This window comes from Peromyscus californicus, unplaced genomic scaffold (assembly GCF_007827085.1).
Source record: "Peromyscus californicus insignis strain IS unplaced genomic scaffold, ASM782708v3 Scaffold_21__1_contigs__length_65335640, whole genome shotgun sequence".
NCBI lineage: Eukaryota > Metazoa > Chordata > Mammalia > Rodentia > Cricetidae > Peromyscus > Peromyscus californicus.
Window position 1 is genome coordinate 36,446,159 of NW_026294514.1, and position 18,925 is coordinate 36,465,083.

The following is an 18,925-nucleotide window of genomic DNA, read 5'->3' on the forward strand; positions in this document are numbered from 1 at the left end:
CTCACCTACCTGTGTAGTGCTTCACCAGTTTCTGCAGAGTATCAAACTGAGCTCTGGTCGTGATGTAATATCCACCATTGTCAAGTTTCCTAATTTTATAATGCTTCACATTGTCACCCCTTACCTCATCCCAATCACGAATCGAGAGGGAATAAGCACCTGGGGTGGAGAGGGAGGGGGAGATGAACACGTTCACTCCAGCTTCCTCAAACAATGCCTAAAGCACATTATGCACATATTAATATAATAATCATACCTTTAGTGGTTTCACTTTCTCTTACTAAGAATATACCTCGCTGATTCCCAGGATTTAGAAGTAATCTTTCGGCATCTTTTCTCCCCATTTTGCCAAAATACCATCTAAAAAAAAATAATGATGTTTTGGGTTAAAAAGGTATGAGGATCAGAAAAATTACATACATGTATCAATAAAAATGGAGTGTGACAGCCTGGTAGTGGTGGCACACTCCTTTAATCCCAGGCAGAGGCAGAGGCAGGAGGATCTCTGTGAGGTCAAGGCCAGCCTGGTTTACAGAGCAAGTTCCAGGACAGCCAGAGCTACACAGAGAAACCTGTTCTGAAAAACAAAACAAAACAAAAACAAACAACAACAAAAAAACAATGCACACCTTTAATTCCAGCACTCGGGAGGCAGAGGCAGGCAGATCTTTGTGAGTTCGAGGCCAGCCTGGTCTACGGAGCGAGATCCAGGAAAGGCACAAAGCTACACAGAGAAACCCTGTCTCGAAAAACCAAAAAGTATTAATGTTAGATCAAGTATAAAAATATTAACTATGAGCTGGGCAGTGGTGGCGCATGCCTTTAATCTCAGCAGTCAGGAGGCAGAGGCAGGCAGATTTCTGTGAGTTCGAGGCCAGCCTGGTCCACAGAGCAAGTTCCAGGTCAGCCAGGGTTAAATAGAGAAACCTTGTCTCAAAAAAAACCAAACTAAAACAAAACAAAAAACAGAACTGTGGAAATACGCTCTAACAGTTTTTCCATGTACTATCTATTCAGTATGTCTCTTAAATTCCCCTTACCAGCCAGTAAACCAGCAAATAGAGAAGGAAAGACAGAAAATCTGTCAGTGAGGGGTAATGAATTCTTTGGAAACAAGTATGATCACTTGTATTCAGTAAGATGCAAGGAGATCATACCCAAACTATAGGGGACTCCAAACTCGTGTGGGTTTGATTTAATAAAGCTTTGTGACAAAAATGACAGTCACTGCTGTGGGAAGGCTCACAGAGTACTAGAGACAAAGAACCAAACAAAAGTCATAGCAGAAAAAGAGCACTGCGGTGACAATTTGTATCAGCAAAAACAAACAAGTATCACAAATGTATACACTGTGCAAGGAGATGAAGAGATAGTCTACAGAGTGTGTAAAAAAGGAGTTTTAAAAATAAACAGAAGAATAAAGGAAAGAGACTAAATACAATGTACAATGACTAATGCAGATTTACTTACTGTGTGTCTCTGAACAGACACATTAATTATTAATTCTCAAACAGCATTTATTAATATGATACATTAGCTGTATTAGGACTGGTATATAACTGTGTGTAAAGTTGTGGTTAAGTAGAATGTGCATCAAAACATTTTAAAAGTCAAATTAATAAAATATGAAGTAGCACCATACTCTTCTGCCTGAATGGAATCTGCAGGTGCTACATAATTGCTAGGGATATAACCATTCTTTCCGGTAGCAATTGATCTTGCTTCCCACCAGTCTCCTTCCCTGCAACACAAAAAAAAACCAACAATCACTATAATGCAGACGCTTACCCCAGGTGTAATTCTTATCTCAAGCAAAGAACAGGAACCACTTTCATTTTTAATCTCAATTTTTTATGGATTAATCAAACAAAGAGCTGAATTCAAAGAAGGGTATTTTTAAAAGCTGGTTAAATGAATTAAGACCACATAAAAGCACAACTGCACCTATCTGTTCTAAACCAACAGGAATAACAGAAAACCCCTAAATACTGCACACTTGAATTCTACTTACCTTTTTCATGTTAATTCTTTCAACTAAACCTGATGAACTATGCTGAATAAAGAAATTTACTAATTTTAAATAGAATTTTAGAAGTTTGAGATTTTATTTGTATGCCATACACATCTCACATTTAAGGGACAACATTTAAGGGTTTTAATATATTCAGAGTTGTACAGTCATCAAAATAATACATTTTAGAACATTTCGCACCATAAAAACCCTGGACTGGTAAGATAGCTCAGTGGGTGAAGGCACTTGCCACACAAGCTATTGACCTAAGTTCAGTCCCCAGAGCCAGTGGAAAGGAGGAAGGTGAGAACCAACTACACCAAGCTGTCCTCTGGGTTCCATGTGTGCACCCCCACACACATCAGACACATACTGACAAAGAAAGAAAATAAAGGTAGAAAGATCGAAAGCCCACGCCTACTCATCCGTCACTCCCATCCCCTCACATTCTCTCTAACTAATCTCTATGGACATGCTTTTTGTGCGAGATGGGACCATTATGAAGTCTTTTGTGACAGCCTTCTTAGAATAATATTATTAACGTTCACCCATATTTTAGCCTATGTCGGTTAATTTTTTTGTTGTTGTTACCAAATGCTTCCTTCTTAATAGCATATAAAATTGTAAATTTTAAAAAGTCACCTAAGGAATAAAATAAATGGCCTTAGTATGCTTATAGCCAAAAACTTAACAATGAATAATAACAATCCAAAGTTGATTTTCTAGAGCTGGTGAAATGGTTTACTGGGTAAAGGCACTTGCTTCCAAGTCTAACAACCTGAGTGATCCCCAGTCCTGGGTGGGGGTAGGGAGACAGAGAATCTATTTCCAAAAGTTGTCCTCTGACCTCCACACGTGTACCATGGTACTCGTACATGCCCACAGTGTGTGTGTGTGTGTGTGTGTGTGTGTGTGTGTGTGTGTGTGTGTGTGTGTGTGTGTGTTTCTCTCACAAAACTATTCCTTTAAAAGTTGAATTTCTAGTGGTGGTGGCAAAAGCCTATGATCTAGCACCCAGGAGATGAGGGGCAGAACAGTGAGTTCAAAGTCAGACTGGGCCATATAGCAAGACCCTGATTTAAATAAAACAAGCATGTTATTCAAAAACTGATATCCAAATATCAGCAAGACTAATACTATAATTCAAAACATGAGAACTGTATATTGTTTAGAATATATTAACCTTGGCTTTTCCAAAATTCCTATGAAAGTATCTCTAAAAAGAAGTTATATATGTGATTCACTACTAAAGATTACATGTTATTGTACAAACTGAAAATTTTATACATGTTTAAAGTGAATTTATTCTCTAAAAAAAAGAATTAAGAAAGTTTTTGATAATTTAACTATTTGAAAATAGATACATTGATTAGTGGTGTCCTAGAATATATTAAATCTTTTCTCATATTCATTATAAAGTCTTACTATGTAGCCCTGGCTGGCCTAGAATCTGTGGTAATCCTTTCTTAGACTAAAACTTTGCATTAACTGAGTCATTCACTGAGTGTTACTAAGTGTAAGGCAAACAGCAGTCCTTAAGCTGGGAACTGACTCTGGAGCAGGGTTGACAACTTTAATGGTACTAACACTCTGACACTTTGGAGTTGATGAATCTTTGTCATGTACATAGCAGGACTTTACCAATATCTGTGGTTTGTTATGCAGGTGACAACAGCCACACTCTCATCCTGACTGTGACAACCAAAAATATCTCTAGACATTAAAATTAAAAACTGTAATTTACAATGTGATGACAGCCATGACTGAGGTTTGTAGAGCACCATGCAAATACCTACGAGAAACACTTCATAGAGTAGGGTGTGGGAACTGAGCCAGGCATGAGAAGAAGAAGGCAAGGAGAGGAACCACTGAAAAGGACATAGGAAATATCTTTTAAAGGATGAGGAAGGCGAACTCGAAAGAGGAAAGAAACAAGGGATCAAGCATAGCTTAGTGACAGAGCATAGGCTCGCATGCTTGAGGCTCAGGATTCTATCCCCATCTCAAATGAGCAACCCTTCCACTCCACAAAAAAAGAAAGAAAGAGACCAAAAGTCATTCTAGAAAAAGAAATAGTATGTGTAAAGGCATGAAGAGGGTGAGAAACTATTGTACTCAAAATACTGCAAGTACTTTGGGTAGCTTTAAGTCTTCATAGCATCATCAGCTACTGAAGGATCTTAAGGCAGAGACACACAATCACAGTTCATGTTCTGGAACAGTAAGTGGTAACAGATGGCAAAACGATAGAGGGAAACATGACTAGAAGCAAAGAAGACCATAAGTATGTGCTTTGAGAAGTTACAAAGTATTTGTTATGCTTGTTAATGAAATTATGAAATCTGCTGCATAACAAGCATCAAATTTTCTATGGCAGACCGCTAAATGACAAAGTCTAAGAGTAAACATAAGAAAAACACAATTTGGTAAGTTTCAGAGTACAAGGTTTCCATATCCTAGCCACTCCCCCAACAAACAAGGTTTTAAAGTCATCTGGTATTTATATGAATATAGATTTTACTTCCTAAAGATCTTTTTATAAGGGGCATCATTTTGGAGACAGGAACTTGGTAAGTATGCAGCCCATGTTGATTTGGAACTCACTATGCAGCCTAGGCTGGCCGCAAACTCAAGACCTGTTTGTCTTAGCCTCTCCAGTGCTGTGATTACAGGTGAGTGCCACCACACCTAGAAAGAACCCTTTCTTCTAAAATCTCTTTACAGACTAACTCCATAAGCACAATTCGCAAAAGTAGTAACTTCTGCTTGTAGCAATACATTATCCAATGTGTCTCAAGAAGCCAAACGCATCATCGTCTAACCCAAAGACAAAGACCCGTACCCCACCACTCTCATCTCCACATCATCAACTCCATCAGTGGTCCAATGCAGAGACCAGGTTCCCTCTTACAAAAAACATACAAAACTTACGTATTGTTAATTATTTGAAATCTTTCACCCTTCTTAAAGGAAAGGTCTTCTGTAGTTCTAGCTTCATAATCATATAAGGCCACAAATATAGTGACACCACCTGGCACAGGAAAAAAAGACCAAGGTAAATAATAAACCTGAATGCATGAAAGAAATAAACAATTACTGCTAGTAAAAGCTTAGGCTCAGTTTCCTCCTTGCTCTAGTATTTAGTATTTATTTTTTTAGAAGCTGGGTTTTGATAAAATGTTCTCCAAAGGCTTCCTGTAAAACCACATACTGTACCGTATAAATTCTAAAATTCTATAAATTCTGAAATAACTATAATTTCACTTCTGAAACAGTATGTGTAGCTTGAAAAAGCAGCCACATTGCAGATCAATTCTTTGGGAGGGAAAAGCACACAGACTACTGGTACCTGCCTTCAATTCCTGACCGCAAACATGAAGACATTTCCATCTACAAGCATTAACAGCAATCATTAAGGTTTTCTTAAGGTTCACTTTATACTTACAAATGAAAATGTCATATTTGTCTTAAAAGTTAAGGGCATGGTTAATATGAATTATATACTATAAATTAAAAAAGTCAGATCTAGCAATGTGTGAATATAGTTAAAAGATAAACATATTTAATATCTAATCTAGTATGTGCAATCAGAACAGAGCATATATACAATAAAAATGACATTGCAGTGTTTAGAATACTTATAGTAGGTATTATAGTTTTAAAAATGAATTATATCACTTTTTAAAGATATATATATTTATCAAGTATAATAAAATGTTTTGAAACATGAATAAATTATGGAATGGTTAAATCAGGTTATATTATTTATTCATCTTTTTTAGGCAAGAAACTTAAAACCTACTTTTACTGATTTTCAATACAATTTGTTGTTACTAAGCAGTCACAAGGTTGTACAATGAAATCCTTGAACTTATTCCTACTGAAAATTTATATCTTTTTACCAACTTTTTTCTGAAAAGGGTGTGAGAGGATCAAATCCTTAGCCTCCTACATGCAAGATCAGCCCTGAGCTATACTTTTAGACCTGACCTCTGACGAACATATTCTTTTTGAGACAAGACTCACTCTGTGGACCAGGCTGGCATCCAACTCATAGAGATCTGCCTGCCTCTGCCTCCTGAGTGCTGGAATTAAAGATGTGTGTCACTACATCTAGCTGACCAATATAGTCTTAACTCAATTATGTATAAACTCTATCTTGTATAGTTCAATTGATTTGCTGCATTCATTATTAGTTTACATCCATCAGTATTTTTTTTAAATGAGAGAGGGAAAAAGCAGGTAGTGTAACTACAAATGAGTGATAAATACAAATACTGTGGCATGGAAAATGCATGGAAATGACATGGAAAATAAAACTTACTACATATAAATACAAAGTAGGAGAAAAGCAAAGGTATAAGAACACATTCATACATAGCATCAGCTCACTCAGCTGGTTTCTCCTCTAAGCTTTAGTCATCAATCAATTTGCTTATTTGACATCTCTACTTCAACATCTAGTAAGGATTCAAAATTTATAATAAACAAATGAAGCTCTTGATTTTTCTCCTTTAATTTGTATTTGCCCAAGTCATTTTTCTCTGAGGAAAGGGGAGTACGATGGAGTCGGGACTGTTAGTTCTAGCTCTAAAATAGATGGTTTACCTACTTCCCACTTCTACTCTGGCCACCTCTCACTAGGAATGCTGGCATCAGAAACTACCTTCCTAACCTGCTTCTACTCTGCTTCACTATCATCCATTCTTCACACAGCTACTAGAGTGAGTTTTAATTACTTTTCAAGATTTATTTTTATTTAAGTGTATGTGTATATGAGTGTAAGCCATATATGTACAGGTGCCTGAGGAGGCCTGAGGGTGTTGAGCTGGAGTTACAGGTAGTTTTGAGCTGCCTGATATGGATGCTTGGAACCAAACTTGGGTCCTCTGGAAGAGCATCCAGTGCTCTAAACTGCCGAGCCATCTCTACAGTCCCTAGAGTATTTTTAAAGAAGAAACCCAACAAGCAAAATCCTTTCCTTAAATCTCAAAGCTTCTTTCTAGCTTTGAGTAACACTCAAACAACCCCTTCTATATAGTCTATGGCCCTAAGTAATCACAGTGTCCTGTCCAACTGTCTAGCCTTGTACAATTCTTCCATTTGTGTTAACTGGTCTTCAAAAGTTCCAAGTACATTTATACTTTTTGAACTTTGTGTTTGCTAATCTTGTTATTTTGCTCCTTCTTTCTCATAGGTCATATCTATCAATTAAGTATCAGTTCAAGTGGGTCCTTCACCAATCATCTTGTTTTTGCCTGCACAATACTTAAATACTAATGATCACTGTTTAGCTGTTTATTCACTAATTATTATTCAAACATTACAATATAAATCTCACCAGGTTCAGAAACTTCATTTATGTTGCTCACCTCTCTATGTCTTGTACAAGACATTCTGGTCCCCCCACCCCATTTTTTAGCTACTAAATGAACACCCATGAATGGAATATTTCAAATAAGTAAATAGCTTTAAGTATTGGAGGTGGATCTGGGAAGAGTTAGGGGCAGGATTGTGGAAAGTGAAAAGGATCAAAATACGTTGTATGCATGCATGAAATTCACAACGAATAAAAATACAGTATTTTAAAAAATTGCTTTAAGTAACTAAAGAAATGTCTTTTTGTATCAACATTTATTTACTCTAGCCATTTTTAATTACTACCTTTCCCAAGTAATTTCAAGGCTTGTGTTAACTATCAGAAATAGCACCATGGTCACTTGTTGACTGAGATCAGAATTGTGATCAACTGTGATGTCTACCACTCTCCAAATGCTATCTAAAAGATCTAGTGTATTAAAGTCCTTTGGCTACTTCTACTGGTCCAGAAGTGAGCAGACTGAGGAAGACAAATGTACATACAGTCCATGATTGTGGAAGGGACTTCCTCTTTTTGCCCCCATTGATTATTAATAAGGTCAGGAGCCATTCCATTTGTCCTTGGTACCTGTTTTCACCCAAAGCTAAGGTGGGCACTCCAAAGATTAGAGGAGAGAGATAAAATTAACACCATGCCTTGCTGACATCATGGAACCCTCACATCAGGGAACCCTGGAGATCACTCTTTTCTAAGCCAGCTGTGCTTTGTTATTTTAAGAGAAAAGCATCCTAATGTGGGACGTTGAGCAAATGAGTTTATTTTCTTTCTTCTTAAAATCGACACTTTTAGGACTACCTGATTCCATGGCAAGATTGTCAACTATCACTTCTTGCCATCTTCTGAAAGGAAATGACAATGTAATAAATGGAGTTCTGGACTAGGGTACTAAATCTGTTGCTTATCAACTGTGACTCTGGAGGAAAACCATCTGAACTCTAAGCTTCAGGAGTTTCCTTTTGAAAATCAGCACCCGGGCCAGTGAGATGGCTTAGCTAATAAAGGTGTTTGCTGCCAACATTGATGACCTCAGTTCAATCCCCAGAACCAACATGGTGGAAGGAGAAAATGCACTGACTCCTGCAAATTGTCCTCTGACTTCCACATGTACACTATGGGGCATGCAAGAGTGCACACACAAAATAAATAAATACAATAAACTCAGTATCTGATAGAAAACAGTGTGCTGTGTTAATAAACTAACGTATATTAACATTTATTAAATAAACAATACAGCATTTTACAGTCCTAAAGAGCTAGCAAATTGCTGGGGTACAGAAAGAAGAACGTTTTTAAATTTCCATATTCTCAGTGTCTGCCACATAGTAGATGCTCAATAATTACTTAGATAATGAGTTAATGAAACAATTTATGGTATAATTCAGTAAATAGTCACCGTCAGTTCTCATCAAATTTCCCAGAACCCTATTATATATATATTAAGACTTCAGGGCTGGAGGTACAGCTCCATGCTTGCCTAGCATGTTATGCTGGAGGCCTTGCTTTTGATCCCCAGCTCCACCAAAAAAAAAACACCTGAAAATTTGAGGGTGGTGCGGCTACAGAGTCAGACTGCCTTTTGTTACAGACTTTATTTGCTCACACAATTTTTTGGGAAATTTGCTAAAAAGCAAGTTTCCCTAGCAGTGGCCAGACCTATGTAAAGCCCAAGGTTATATCTTCTATAACTATCCATTGAAATCTCACCTGTTAAACCTGTAGGATATGAACTTGGCACCACTGAGAACGAGGAAGACGTGCCTCCAAAAGGAGTCACCCCAGAGGACCCTCCAAATGGTGTCATGGAAAGACTGTTAAAATTGACCGGTGCTCCCTTTGTGGAAGAGGTCGGGGCAACTGTGGTGTGTTCTGTTCCATAATGATTGGCACTTGTGCTTACAGGCTCTGGAGTGTTTTCCGGTGTATATTTAATGGCTGGACTTTTGTTTTCTTTACTTTTAATGCAGCCCATTATCAAATCTGCAGAGGCAATAAGGCAAGTATTTGAGAATTAGTTAACATACAGAGAACTTCAAAAAGATACAATTGAGTAGGGCAGTTGCTGACTTTAATCCTAGCACTCCGCGGAGGCAGAGGCAGGCGGAACTCTGTTTGAGGACAGCCTGGTCTACAGAGCTAGTTCCAGGACAGCCAGGGCTACACAAAGAAACGCTGCCTGGAAAAACAAAGCAAAACAAACCAACAAGCAAACATATGAAAGAGCAATTAACAAGAACATGTGTTCAACTTCCCAGTCAACACAAATTTTAAGTTACCTTTTTTCATTATCACTTTGGAAAAGTCTAACTCAATACTTAAGGCTGAATTTTATCCAAAAATTATTAATACCCACAAAATACATTAAACTGCATAAATATATTAGTATAACAAATTTATAAAATTATCTAAATACAAAGTCTAAGTATTACGGAACTGTTAGTAACTAAATTAAAGTCTGAAAGAATGGCAGTCATATCAGTTGAAAATATGAAAGAAAACACTATTTTAAATCTGCTGGTAGACTAATGGTGAAATGTTCTATCCGTTCATAAAAGGTTACTGCAATTACTGACCACCCATTTCCTCTGGCAGTTTCCTTAATTATTTCCTACTTTTATGCAGTATGACTTTAGCTAGGTGGTTGATTACCTCCTAAGACACTCCTCTAAGTCTACATCTGTTGTGGGATATTTGTACACTGTGTGAAGATGTGTCACTGTGATTGGTTTAATACAAAACTGAACAGCCAATAGCTAGGCAGGAGAGGTTAGGCAGGACTTTCTGGCAGAGAGAGGAACTCAGGGGCTGAATCTTGGCACACAAGGAGTTGAATGTACAGAATGGAGGAGAGGCTAAGAGACACGTAGCAGAACCCAGATTAATAGAAATGGGTTAATTTAAGTTATAAGAGCTAGTGAGACAAGCCTAAACTATGGCCAAGTTTTCATAAAAATAATAAGTCTCCTTGTCATTATTTGGGGGCCGGTGGTACAAAGAAAGTCCAACAAGACTCGTTACACACACCCTATCCCTTGAAGAGCCACACTTTCTTCTGCTCACCGATGAAGTCTTCTATTAGGATTCCTGACGTCTTCTCCCATTTCCTCTTAATATGTTCTTGGTCCTTATAGTGAATATAAATAATTTTCCTTCATGTTCCCTCTTCCTTAGTCAAATCAATCATCTGAATCCTGATTATTTTACTTTTTATATACCTCTTTTTTTCCCCTCCTTTGTCAACCTACTTATCCTTTTCAATATCACAATACCACTGTCAGTCCAGTTCCATCAGCACATGACACTGACACATAGAAGCCACTACTGCTGTCCATCTCATTTCAAATGTTAAAAATGTAAGGTATGCTTTATTTTAAAGTAACTGTCAGGTGTAAACTGCTAATATTCTGACCCGCCCCTTAAAATCTCCCCCCCATCCTGATGTAAAGGAAAAACCCCTCCCCCTTCCTCTCTGTCTTCTGCTCGTGCTCGCGCTCTCTCTCTCTCTCTCTCTCTCTCTCTCTCTCTCTCTCCACTCCCACGAGGTGGGTACCCCTCGAACCTCCTCTCTCCTCTCTTTTATCTCCCTCTTTCCTATCTTCTCTTCATCTCTCTATTATAATAAACCATTTCGGCGTGGATGCAGTGTCTGGGTTTTGAATGTCCACCCACCCGCTGCCCTGCCACCATGCCCACATGGCGTGGATTGCCCACCAGCCCACCGCTGCATCTGCCCAGCATGCCAGCATGTTTCTCTGCACACACAGGATACCCTCGGGGTCCCCATGCATAATTCATAACACTGGCGCCCAACGTCGCCGGGCAATCCCACTTCCTTCTCTTGCCCACGAGCAGTCTGACAAGCTCTGGGATCCTGTACCACCCACCACTTTTTTGGCTGGAGCACTGATGGGGACGCTTCACCCTACTGGATCAGTAAGATTCCTCCCTTCCCTTCTGGCCATTTTCCCACAAATGAGGATTTGTCTTGTTTCACTTGCTGGTACCACGTGTCTTTCAACCCCCGCCCCTATGTGATGGTATATGGAGATGGCCTGTGCCCACTCAATTCTACAGCCCATAGCCTTTGTTATGATGGTGCATTGGCTATCTTGCGCCATTATCGTTGGCCCTCATTGACCCTCTGAGATGTTGGAGGTCAGTCTGCTGGGCCTTATACCTCATTGTGGAAAACTGTGCCTACCCCATCCCAGCTCCCTCCTTGTCCACTGGCCCATGCTCCTCCAGTCTCTGCTAATCTGGCAGTACTAAAGATCAACCCCCCTGTCCTCGCTAACTTCATTAAGCTGTAACTGGGAAACCTGTATATTCAGATTTAAGTCATATATATGCTCTCAAAGTTATAAATACATCTAACAGATTTTGTTCCCCCAGTCCTCAAACACATGTAGAGATCTGAGAATGTGGCATTTAATATAAAAGTCTTTTTATGATAAAGAGACATGTCAGCTCCTGGCAGCATCCTGTATCATCTCCAAGAAGATGGATGGCCGCAGAAGAACTTCCACCAGAAGCTTATGGCAAGGCTGGCCATGCAGCGAAAAGCTGAGATCCTGTCCAGACTGTGAATAAGAGGCACAATGGAGGACCAACTGCCTCATACCGCAAAATCAAGGTGGGTCAGTCTCCCCAAATTTCTAATCCACAGAAAAAAATCTGTCAGATCTTCTGGTGCCTATCAGCTGAACAAGTGCTGCCTTTGGGGCTTCTATCCCCCCAATGACCACAAAGAGACTTAGGACTGCTGCCTAGGTAACTGGAAAGCTGTCTCACTTCTCCTTAAATTTATCCTTCTCAGATCTGATGATGTTTGATGACTAGGTTATCAGTTTAACAGCCCCAATCCCAAGATTTTATATATATATGCCTTCCAAATACAGACAGGTATGCCTTATTCACAGACTTCATGGTACAGAGTAGACTGGTTTCAGATATAATTCCAGAGGTACAAAGTTTTAATACTGATAAATGCAGCTTTGATAAACTAATAGAACATTGACTACAAAGAGTTCTTAAATGGATTGTTATTCCTTTTGCCATGATGTAAATCCATTTCAGCTGTCTTACAGGTACCTACAGGCTCCTGGGAAAAGTTGTGCTAACTGCATCAAGAAATCTGGTCTAATGAAAACTAACTATCTCCATAGTTCATTTCTGACCCCCACCTATTTTTCGAGCATATTCACAGATTCATTGTTCCTGCCTGACCTCCAGGTAAACAGCAGATGCCATGGCTTCTATACTCCTGATCTGGTGTGCCATTTCCCCCCAAGCTCCTGGAACACCGCTGCTGCCTCCTCAGCCCTCTCAAGGAACACTCCTTAGATCTTCTGCCATTCTCTTCCCTCCCCACTTCACCCTTTGTCAGCTTGAAGCAGTCTCGGGAACTCAGCGCCCTTGTTCTCCCACTTGCTTCCATTCATCTCTTTTTATAATAATCAAAACAGAGGAATGTTAATATGCTGACCCACCCCTTGAAATTCCCTCCACTTGGGGCTGCCCTGTATCCTGATGTAAAGGAAAAACCCCTCGCCTTCCTCTCTCTCTTTCTCTCCACTCCCATAAGGTGTACACCCCTCAATTTTTTTCTCTCTCCCTCCCCTCCCCTCTCTCTCTCCCCCCCTCTTTCTTGTGGTGACATATTGTGTACCCTAATAAACTTGCCTGACGATCAGAGGGCAGAGCCAGCCACTAGGTTAGACAGAGGCCAGCCAGCGGAGGCACACACCTTTAATCCCAGCACTTGAGATCTCATGCCTTTGCTTGGGAAGCACACACGCCTTAAATCCCAGGAAGTAATATGGCAGGGCAGGGAAGTGTATATAAGGTGTGAAGAAACAGGAACTTTCTCTTTAGGCTGAGGATTTCATAGAGGTAAAAACTAGTGTCTGGCTGCTCTGCTTCTCTCATCTTTCGGCTTTCACCCTGATATCTGGCTCTGGCTTATTAAAAGACCATCTAAGATACGAACAACACTTTCTCTCTCTTTACTGCCTCGTTCCTATCTTTTCTTTCTCTTTCTATTATAACAAACCATTTCCATGCAAATGCAGTGTCTGGGTTGTAAATGTCCACCCGTTGTTCCACTGCCATGCCTACATGGCATGGGTCACCGGCCAGCCTGCTGCTGCATCTGCCCAGCATGCTAGCATGTTTCCCTGCACATGTGGGATACCCTTGGGGTTCCCGTGCATAATTCATAACAAAAACAAGAGTTAAAAGACATTTGGTGATGACTAGGGGGTGGGGAGTGGGGGTTTGGTGGTGAGATGGTTTAATGCAATGGTTCTCAACCTGTGGGTATCAGCCACTTTGGTAACTCCAATCTCCAAAAATATTTACATTACGATTCATGACAGTAGCAAAATTACCGTTATAAAGTAGAAATGAAAATAATTTTATGGTTGGGGTCACCACAACATGAGGAACTATATTAAAGGATGGCATCACTAAGAAGGTTGAAAACCGCCGGGCGGTGGTGGCACACGCCTTTAATCCCAGCACTCGGGAGGCAGAGCCAGGCGGATCTCTGTGAGTTCGAGGCCAGCCTGGGCTACCAAGTGAGTTCCAGGACAGGCGCAAAGCTACACAGAGAAACCCTGTCTCGAAAAACCAAAAAAAAAAAAAGAAGGTTGAAAACCACTGGTTTAGTGGGCAAACGAACTTGCCACTCAAAATGGGCATGGTGGCGAACACCTTTAATCCCAGCACTCAGGGAGGCAGAGGTTGGTGGATCTGAGTCCAAGGCCAGTGTGGTCTACAAAGTGAGTTCCGGGCCAGCCAGGGCTATTACACAGAAAATCCCTGTCCCAAATCTGATGAACAGACTTCCTTCCAATCCAGGAACTCACCAGCCGGATGTCGTGGTATACATCTGTAATCCCAGCACTCCTACTGTAAAATGGGAGGCAAAGACAGAAAAATAAACTGAAAACTTGTGGGCCCGCTGCCATGGAATACTCAGCACAGGAAAAACAAGACAGACATTGCCTCAACAAGGCAGGAGGCATTTTGCAATTAAAAAGAAAAATTTTTAAATTGCTAATTTCATGTATAAGGGTGTTTTGTCTGCATGTATGCCTGTGCACCATGTGTGTGCCTGGTGTCCACAGACACCTGGAACTGGAGTTATAGGCATTGTGAGTTTCCATATAGGTGTGGGAATCAAACCCAGGACCTCTGGAAGAGCAGCCAGTGCTCTTAACCACTGAGCCATCTTTTCAGTCAAATATCTGACTTTTTCTCTTTTTGTTCCTTTTAAAGAACAGACTCTTGAAAGTTGTCCTCTGATCTTTACATGTGTATTATGTATCATTCATGGTTCACATGAATATATACACAATAAACGCAGATTTTCAAAAGACCAGATTTTTTTTATGCTTTGATTGCTTTGAGTTCCATACTACTAACTTAAGAGGTATATGTTAACATAAATTATTAGACCACAAGAGGAGATGGCCTCTCTTTTTAAAAAAGGCCCCATACAAAGTGTAAGAAGCATAATACTGTGAAATCTGAAAAGTGATAGAAGGGAGAGAGGTACAAAATATCATAGAACACAAGAGCGTGTAAGTGAAGCCCTGAATGCTGAGGGAAGGAAGAGGTGTAAAGAAGGGAGTATGTAGAGTAGTAACTTACTTAAGAATGAAAATTATGGAAATCCTTCCTCTCAGATACTATCACAGTTTTTACATAAAATGCCCCCCCCCATTAATGGAGGTATAATTTACATACATTCAAATGCACCCATTTGTATGAGAGGTTCAATTGTGTTTTGGCAAATGTGTAAAATTTCACAACCAACACTATAATCACAACATACAATGGTTTTATCATCCCTACCTCAGACAATTTCCAACCATAGCCCTAGGTACCACTAATCAGTTGCTTCTAATTAAAGATTCATCTTTTCTAGGGTTTCACATAGAGGGAATCACAAAAGCAGTCTTTCGTATCTTTTAAAAATCAAATACTGTGTATCTGAGATAGCTCCACAATGTTATAATTAACTCATTAATTTGTATTGATATTTGCTTGTTAAATGAGTTATTTATTCCAGTTTTGGGCTATAAATATTCCAGCAAATCTTTGGGTTATTTTTTTTTTCTCCCCAGCCTCAGCAACAGGTAGGAATGGAACTATTTGGTCATATGAGATGAAATTAAAGACTCCTTTGCTCTATGAAGGTATTTATCTATTTTCTATATAATCTGTTTTACTATAAGCCCTCACACAGTCATGTGAATTCCAGTTGCTTTACATATATAACACTTCTTTCTTTCTTTCTTTCTTTCTTTCTTTCTTTCTTTCTTTCTTTCTCTCTTTCTTTCCTTTTTCTCTTTCTTTCTTTCTTTCTTTCTTTCTTTCTTTCTCTTTCTCAAAAAGCCATGATACATATTTATGTATATGGACAGATCTAAACATCAATATAGCTACCATTTCACTCTATTTAGAAAGCTTTACAATTGACACCTACTGATATCAAAAGGAAGCCAATAATACAAAATGCATCTGGATGAGTTGATGTTAAATACATTTACTACAAAACTATTAAAAACCATTAGAACAACAAGTTAATCACTGAGTTCTAGTTTAGTGGTGGAGACCTGAGCTACTACCAGACAATCTTACCACTATTTAATTTGCCTCGTTAGAGAGGTTTTTGTTTTGTTTTGTTTGTTTTACTGCAGTAGACAACAGTTAATATAGAGCCTCACAACTAGTTAAAGTGCAGAGAATGAATGGCCATGGAGTGTTTAGTCCCAAGTATGGTATCTAGTATCCTCGTATCATCCCTTCCCTGCAGGGTTCAGGGAATATCAGAAAGAGGGGAAAGACTAAGTCAGAGGCTGGAAAGGGCTACTGTGAAGTAGAGTTTTCTGGATATGACTGGGTCATTGATAACCTGAACTATAGCAGCTGTAGCTGCCTGCACAAGATCCAGAGAGGCAAATTCCAGCATTGATGGGGATCCACTTATGACGCCCCTTCCCTAGCTGAGAGCTATTGGCAGTTGACTGTGAGTGGGAGTCCGGTTTCTTCAGGTATGTGGCCTCTAGTAGCTTGCCAATGGTTCAGTGGATGGCCCTACACCCAAGTACACAGGGACAGCTCCTCTTACTGGATTCAACAGGTTATACATGGGGGAGGAGGGGCACAAAGTTGAAAGAGAGATGCAAGGGACCCAGGAGCCAGTATGATCAAACAGATTATATACATGTTTAAAATCTATCTTGTTTCAAAATCCTGTAAGAAATAAAGTTGTGGCAGTACTAAGAAATGTTGCTGGGTATTGAAATGGCCAAGCACTTGTTTTCAAATCTCTAGCCTCTAAATACTGCCTACCTCCCAACATTTATTCCAGCAAATTCAACTTCCTGGTTTCTCACCTTTACTTAAAATATAACCCAAATATTTTTATTGCTTGCTAATTCCATTAATTTAAAATTTGGGAGGCCTGCCCATCAGTTCTCCCCATAGCACCCCATAGGGCTTCGTAGGAACCAGACAACAGAACCTGACCCTTGATCTGGCATTCCAGGGTAACTTCCCATTTCCTGCTTATTTTCCAGCAATAGTCTTGGGGTTTAGAGAAAGACCAGCAAGAGCTTATCTGAGAAAATCAAGAGGCAGAGATACATACTCTTGTAAGAAGAGACAACAGGGTGTTGCAAAGCCATGCACAAGAAAGAAAGATGGTTTTTTAAAACCCTAAGTAATTCTGGCTGGAAGTAGAGCATAAGAACAGGAAGAGAAGCAATGAAGTCAAATACCGCTAGTAAACATGCTGAACTGGGCTGGGGATGTAGCTCAGCTTGTTAAGATGGTGTGCCTTGCATGCACCAGGCCCTGCATTTGATCTCGGCCCACATGAAACCAGGCATGGTGGCACACATCTATAACCGCAGCACACACGAGGAGATGAGGCAGAGGACCAAAACCTCAAAGTCACTCTCAGCTACCCAGTGAGCTAAAAGCCAGCCTAGCCTACAGGAGACCCTGTCTCAAAAACTCTTGTTTCCTCCCACAAATCACATTTTACGTGTTCATTTAAGCTTTCTTTTAAAAGAAATCAATGAACTGTAACTTAGGTCTAAGCAATTTTACAGAATAACCAACCTAATATTTATATTTCTCCTAGACTCAAACATAGCATAAGTTCTAGAAATAATTTTCCTACATCAATTCTATAACTCAAAGTTTTTCAACTTTCTAAATATCAGAATTTCCTTAGCTGGGCATGGAGGCACATGTCTTTAAACCCAGCATTGGGGAGCAGAAGCAGATGGATTCCTTAGTTCCAGACCAGCCAGGGTTACACAAAAAATGGAAACCCTGTCTCAAGGAATAAATAAAATAATTCTTTTAAAGAATTCACTTATTAGAACCTGCTTTATAAGAGTGTTTTGGTAAAGCTGGAATGAATTTGAGGTAGGTTTTTTAATGCATCTGGCTTGGCCAGAAGCCGGAATAGAGTATCATGATATACAGCATGTTAAGTTCACGTAAAAACAGTATTTTACATGATGATAGTAATTTTTATCTCCCCAGTTTTATTTCCCACACAATCCTAACCGGTTACTAGGAGGAGCAGACACAGCTACTATATATTACATGTGAGGAACCTGGAGCTGAGGAAAGCTGTCTTCTTAAAGGAGATGTAGCTGAGTGGGAACCCAGGTTTTCTGCCATCTAAACTACATGTTTTCCTACTATTCACATACTCTCTAGGGAAGCCTTGTGTACATTTCATATTCATAATGTTCATAGATAAGTTATGAAATATTAGCTCTTTGTAAAACTTTATAAATAGGGTAACTTTATTGGCAGCCAGCTTCATTATTTGGTCAACACAAATCCACTCACTTTGAAAACAGCCTCCCACCTCTCACCAGGAACTTGTCCCTTTATTATTAGTAATAGAGACTAAAAACTCTCAGACTTAACACTTTAGAACTTTTAAAAAGGATTTAAATGTACAGTCTTTCCAATTTTAGCAAGCTAACCAATTGTGACATCACATGTTGTAACCAGCTAGAGGATTAAGTTGTTGTTTGGCATTTTGCCCAGACAGTTCCAGTTTATAACAAAGTTCTGAATCTTTAAGAAAGCCTTCAGAAGGCTAGAGATTAGGTAGAGTATGTGCCTAACATGGGTAAGACAATGGGTTCAGTCTGCAGTATTAAAACAAAACAAAACTTATAGAAATTAATTTATAAACTTACTTTTAAAAGATATAAAACAAGCAATCTCTACCAGTCAAGCAATTCAATGGATTATAAATAGTCAATGATTTTTCTCTGGTTTCATTTTAAAACCTCCTTCAGTACAAAGCACAAAGGACAGGCAGGACCATAAAACAGAAAACAGGGAGAGGAGGAAGTGGCAGACTGCTATGGGGTATGTACACTGTCTCCTAAAAGCAAACAAAGAACTTAATTCATTTTCCAAGAGTCTCTTTAAAGACCGAAAATGTGATCTACGGAAAACTGAGTTTGCAGGGCTCACTCTGGGAACAA

General features: G+C 39.4%; 1 protein-coding gene across 4 annotated transcripts in view; it reads right to left on the reverse strand.

The window, feature by feature from the left end:
- Yes1 (YES proto-oncogene 1, Src family tyrosine kinase) overlaps nucleotides 1-18,925 on the reverse strand; it is a 68,825-nt gene that overhangs the window by 27,229 nt on the left and 22,671 nt on the right. For all 4 annotated transcript variants that reach the window (XM_052750084.1, XM_052750083.1, XM_052750085.1 and 1 more), the window contains exons 2-6: nucleotides 9,096-9,368; nucleotides 4,943-5,042; nucleotides 1,643-1,741; nucleotides 257-360; nucleotides 10-159 (exon numbers count right to left, since the gene is read on the reverse strand). In XM_052750084.1, the coding sequence (XP_052606044.1) occupies nucleotides 10-159; nucleotides 257-360; nucleotides 1,643-1,741; nucleotides 4,943-5,042; nucleotides 9,096-9,368 (726 nt within the window). The remainder of the gene's footprint in view (nucleotides 1-9; nucleotides 160-256; nucleotides 361-1,642; nucleotides 1,742-4,942; nucleotides 5,043-9,095; nucleotides 9,369-18,925) is intronic.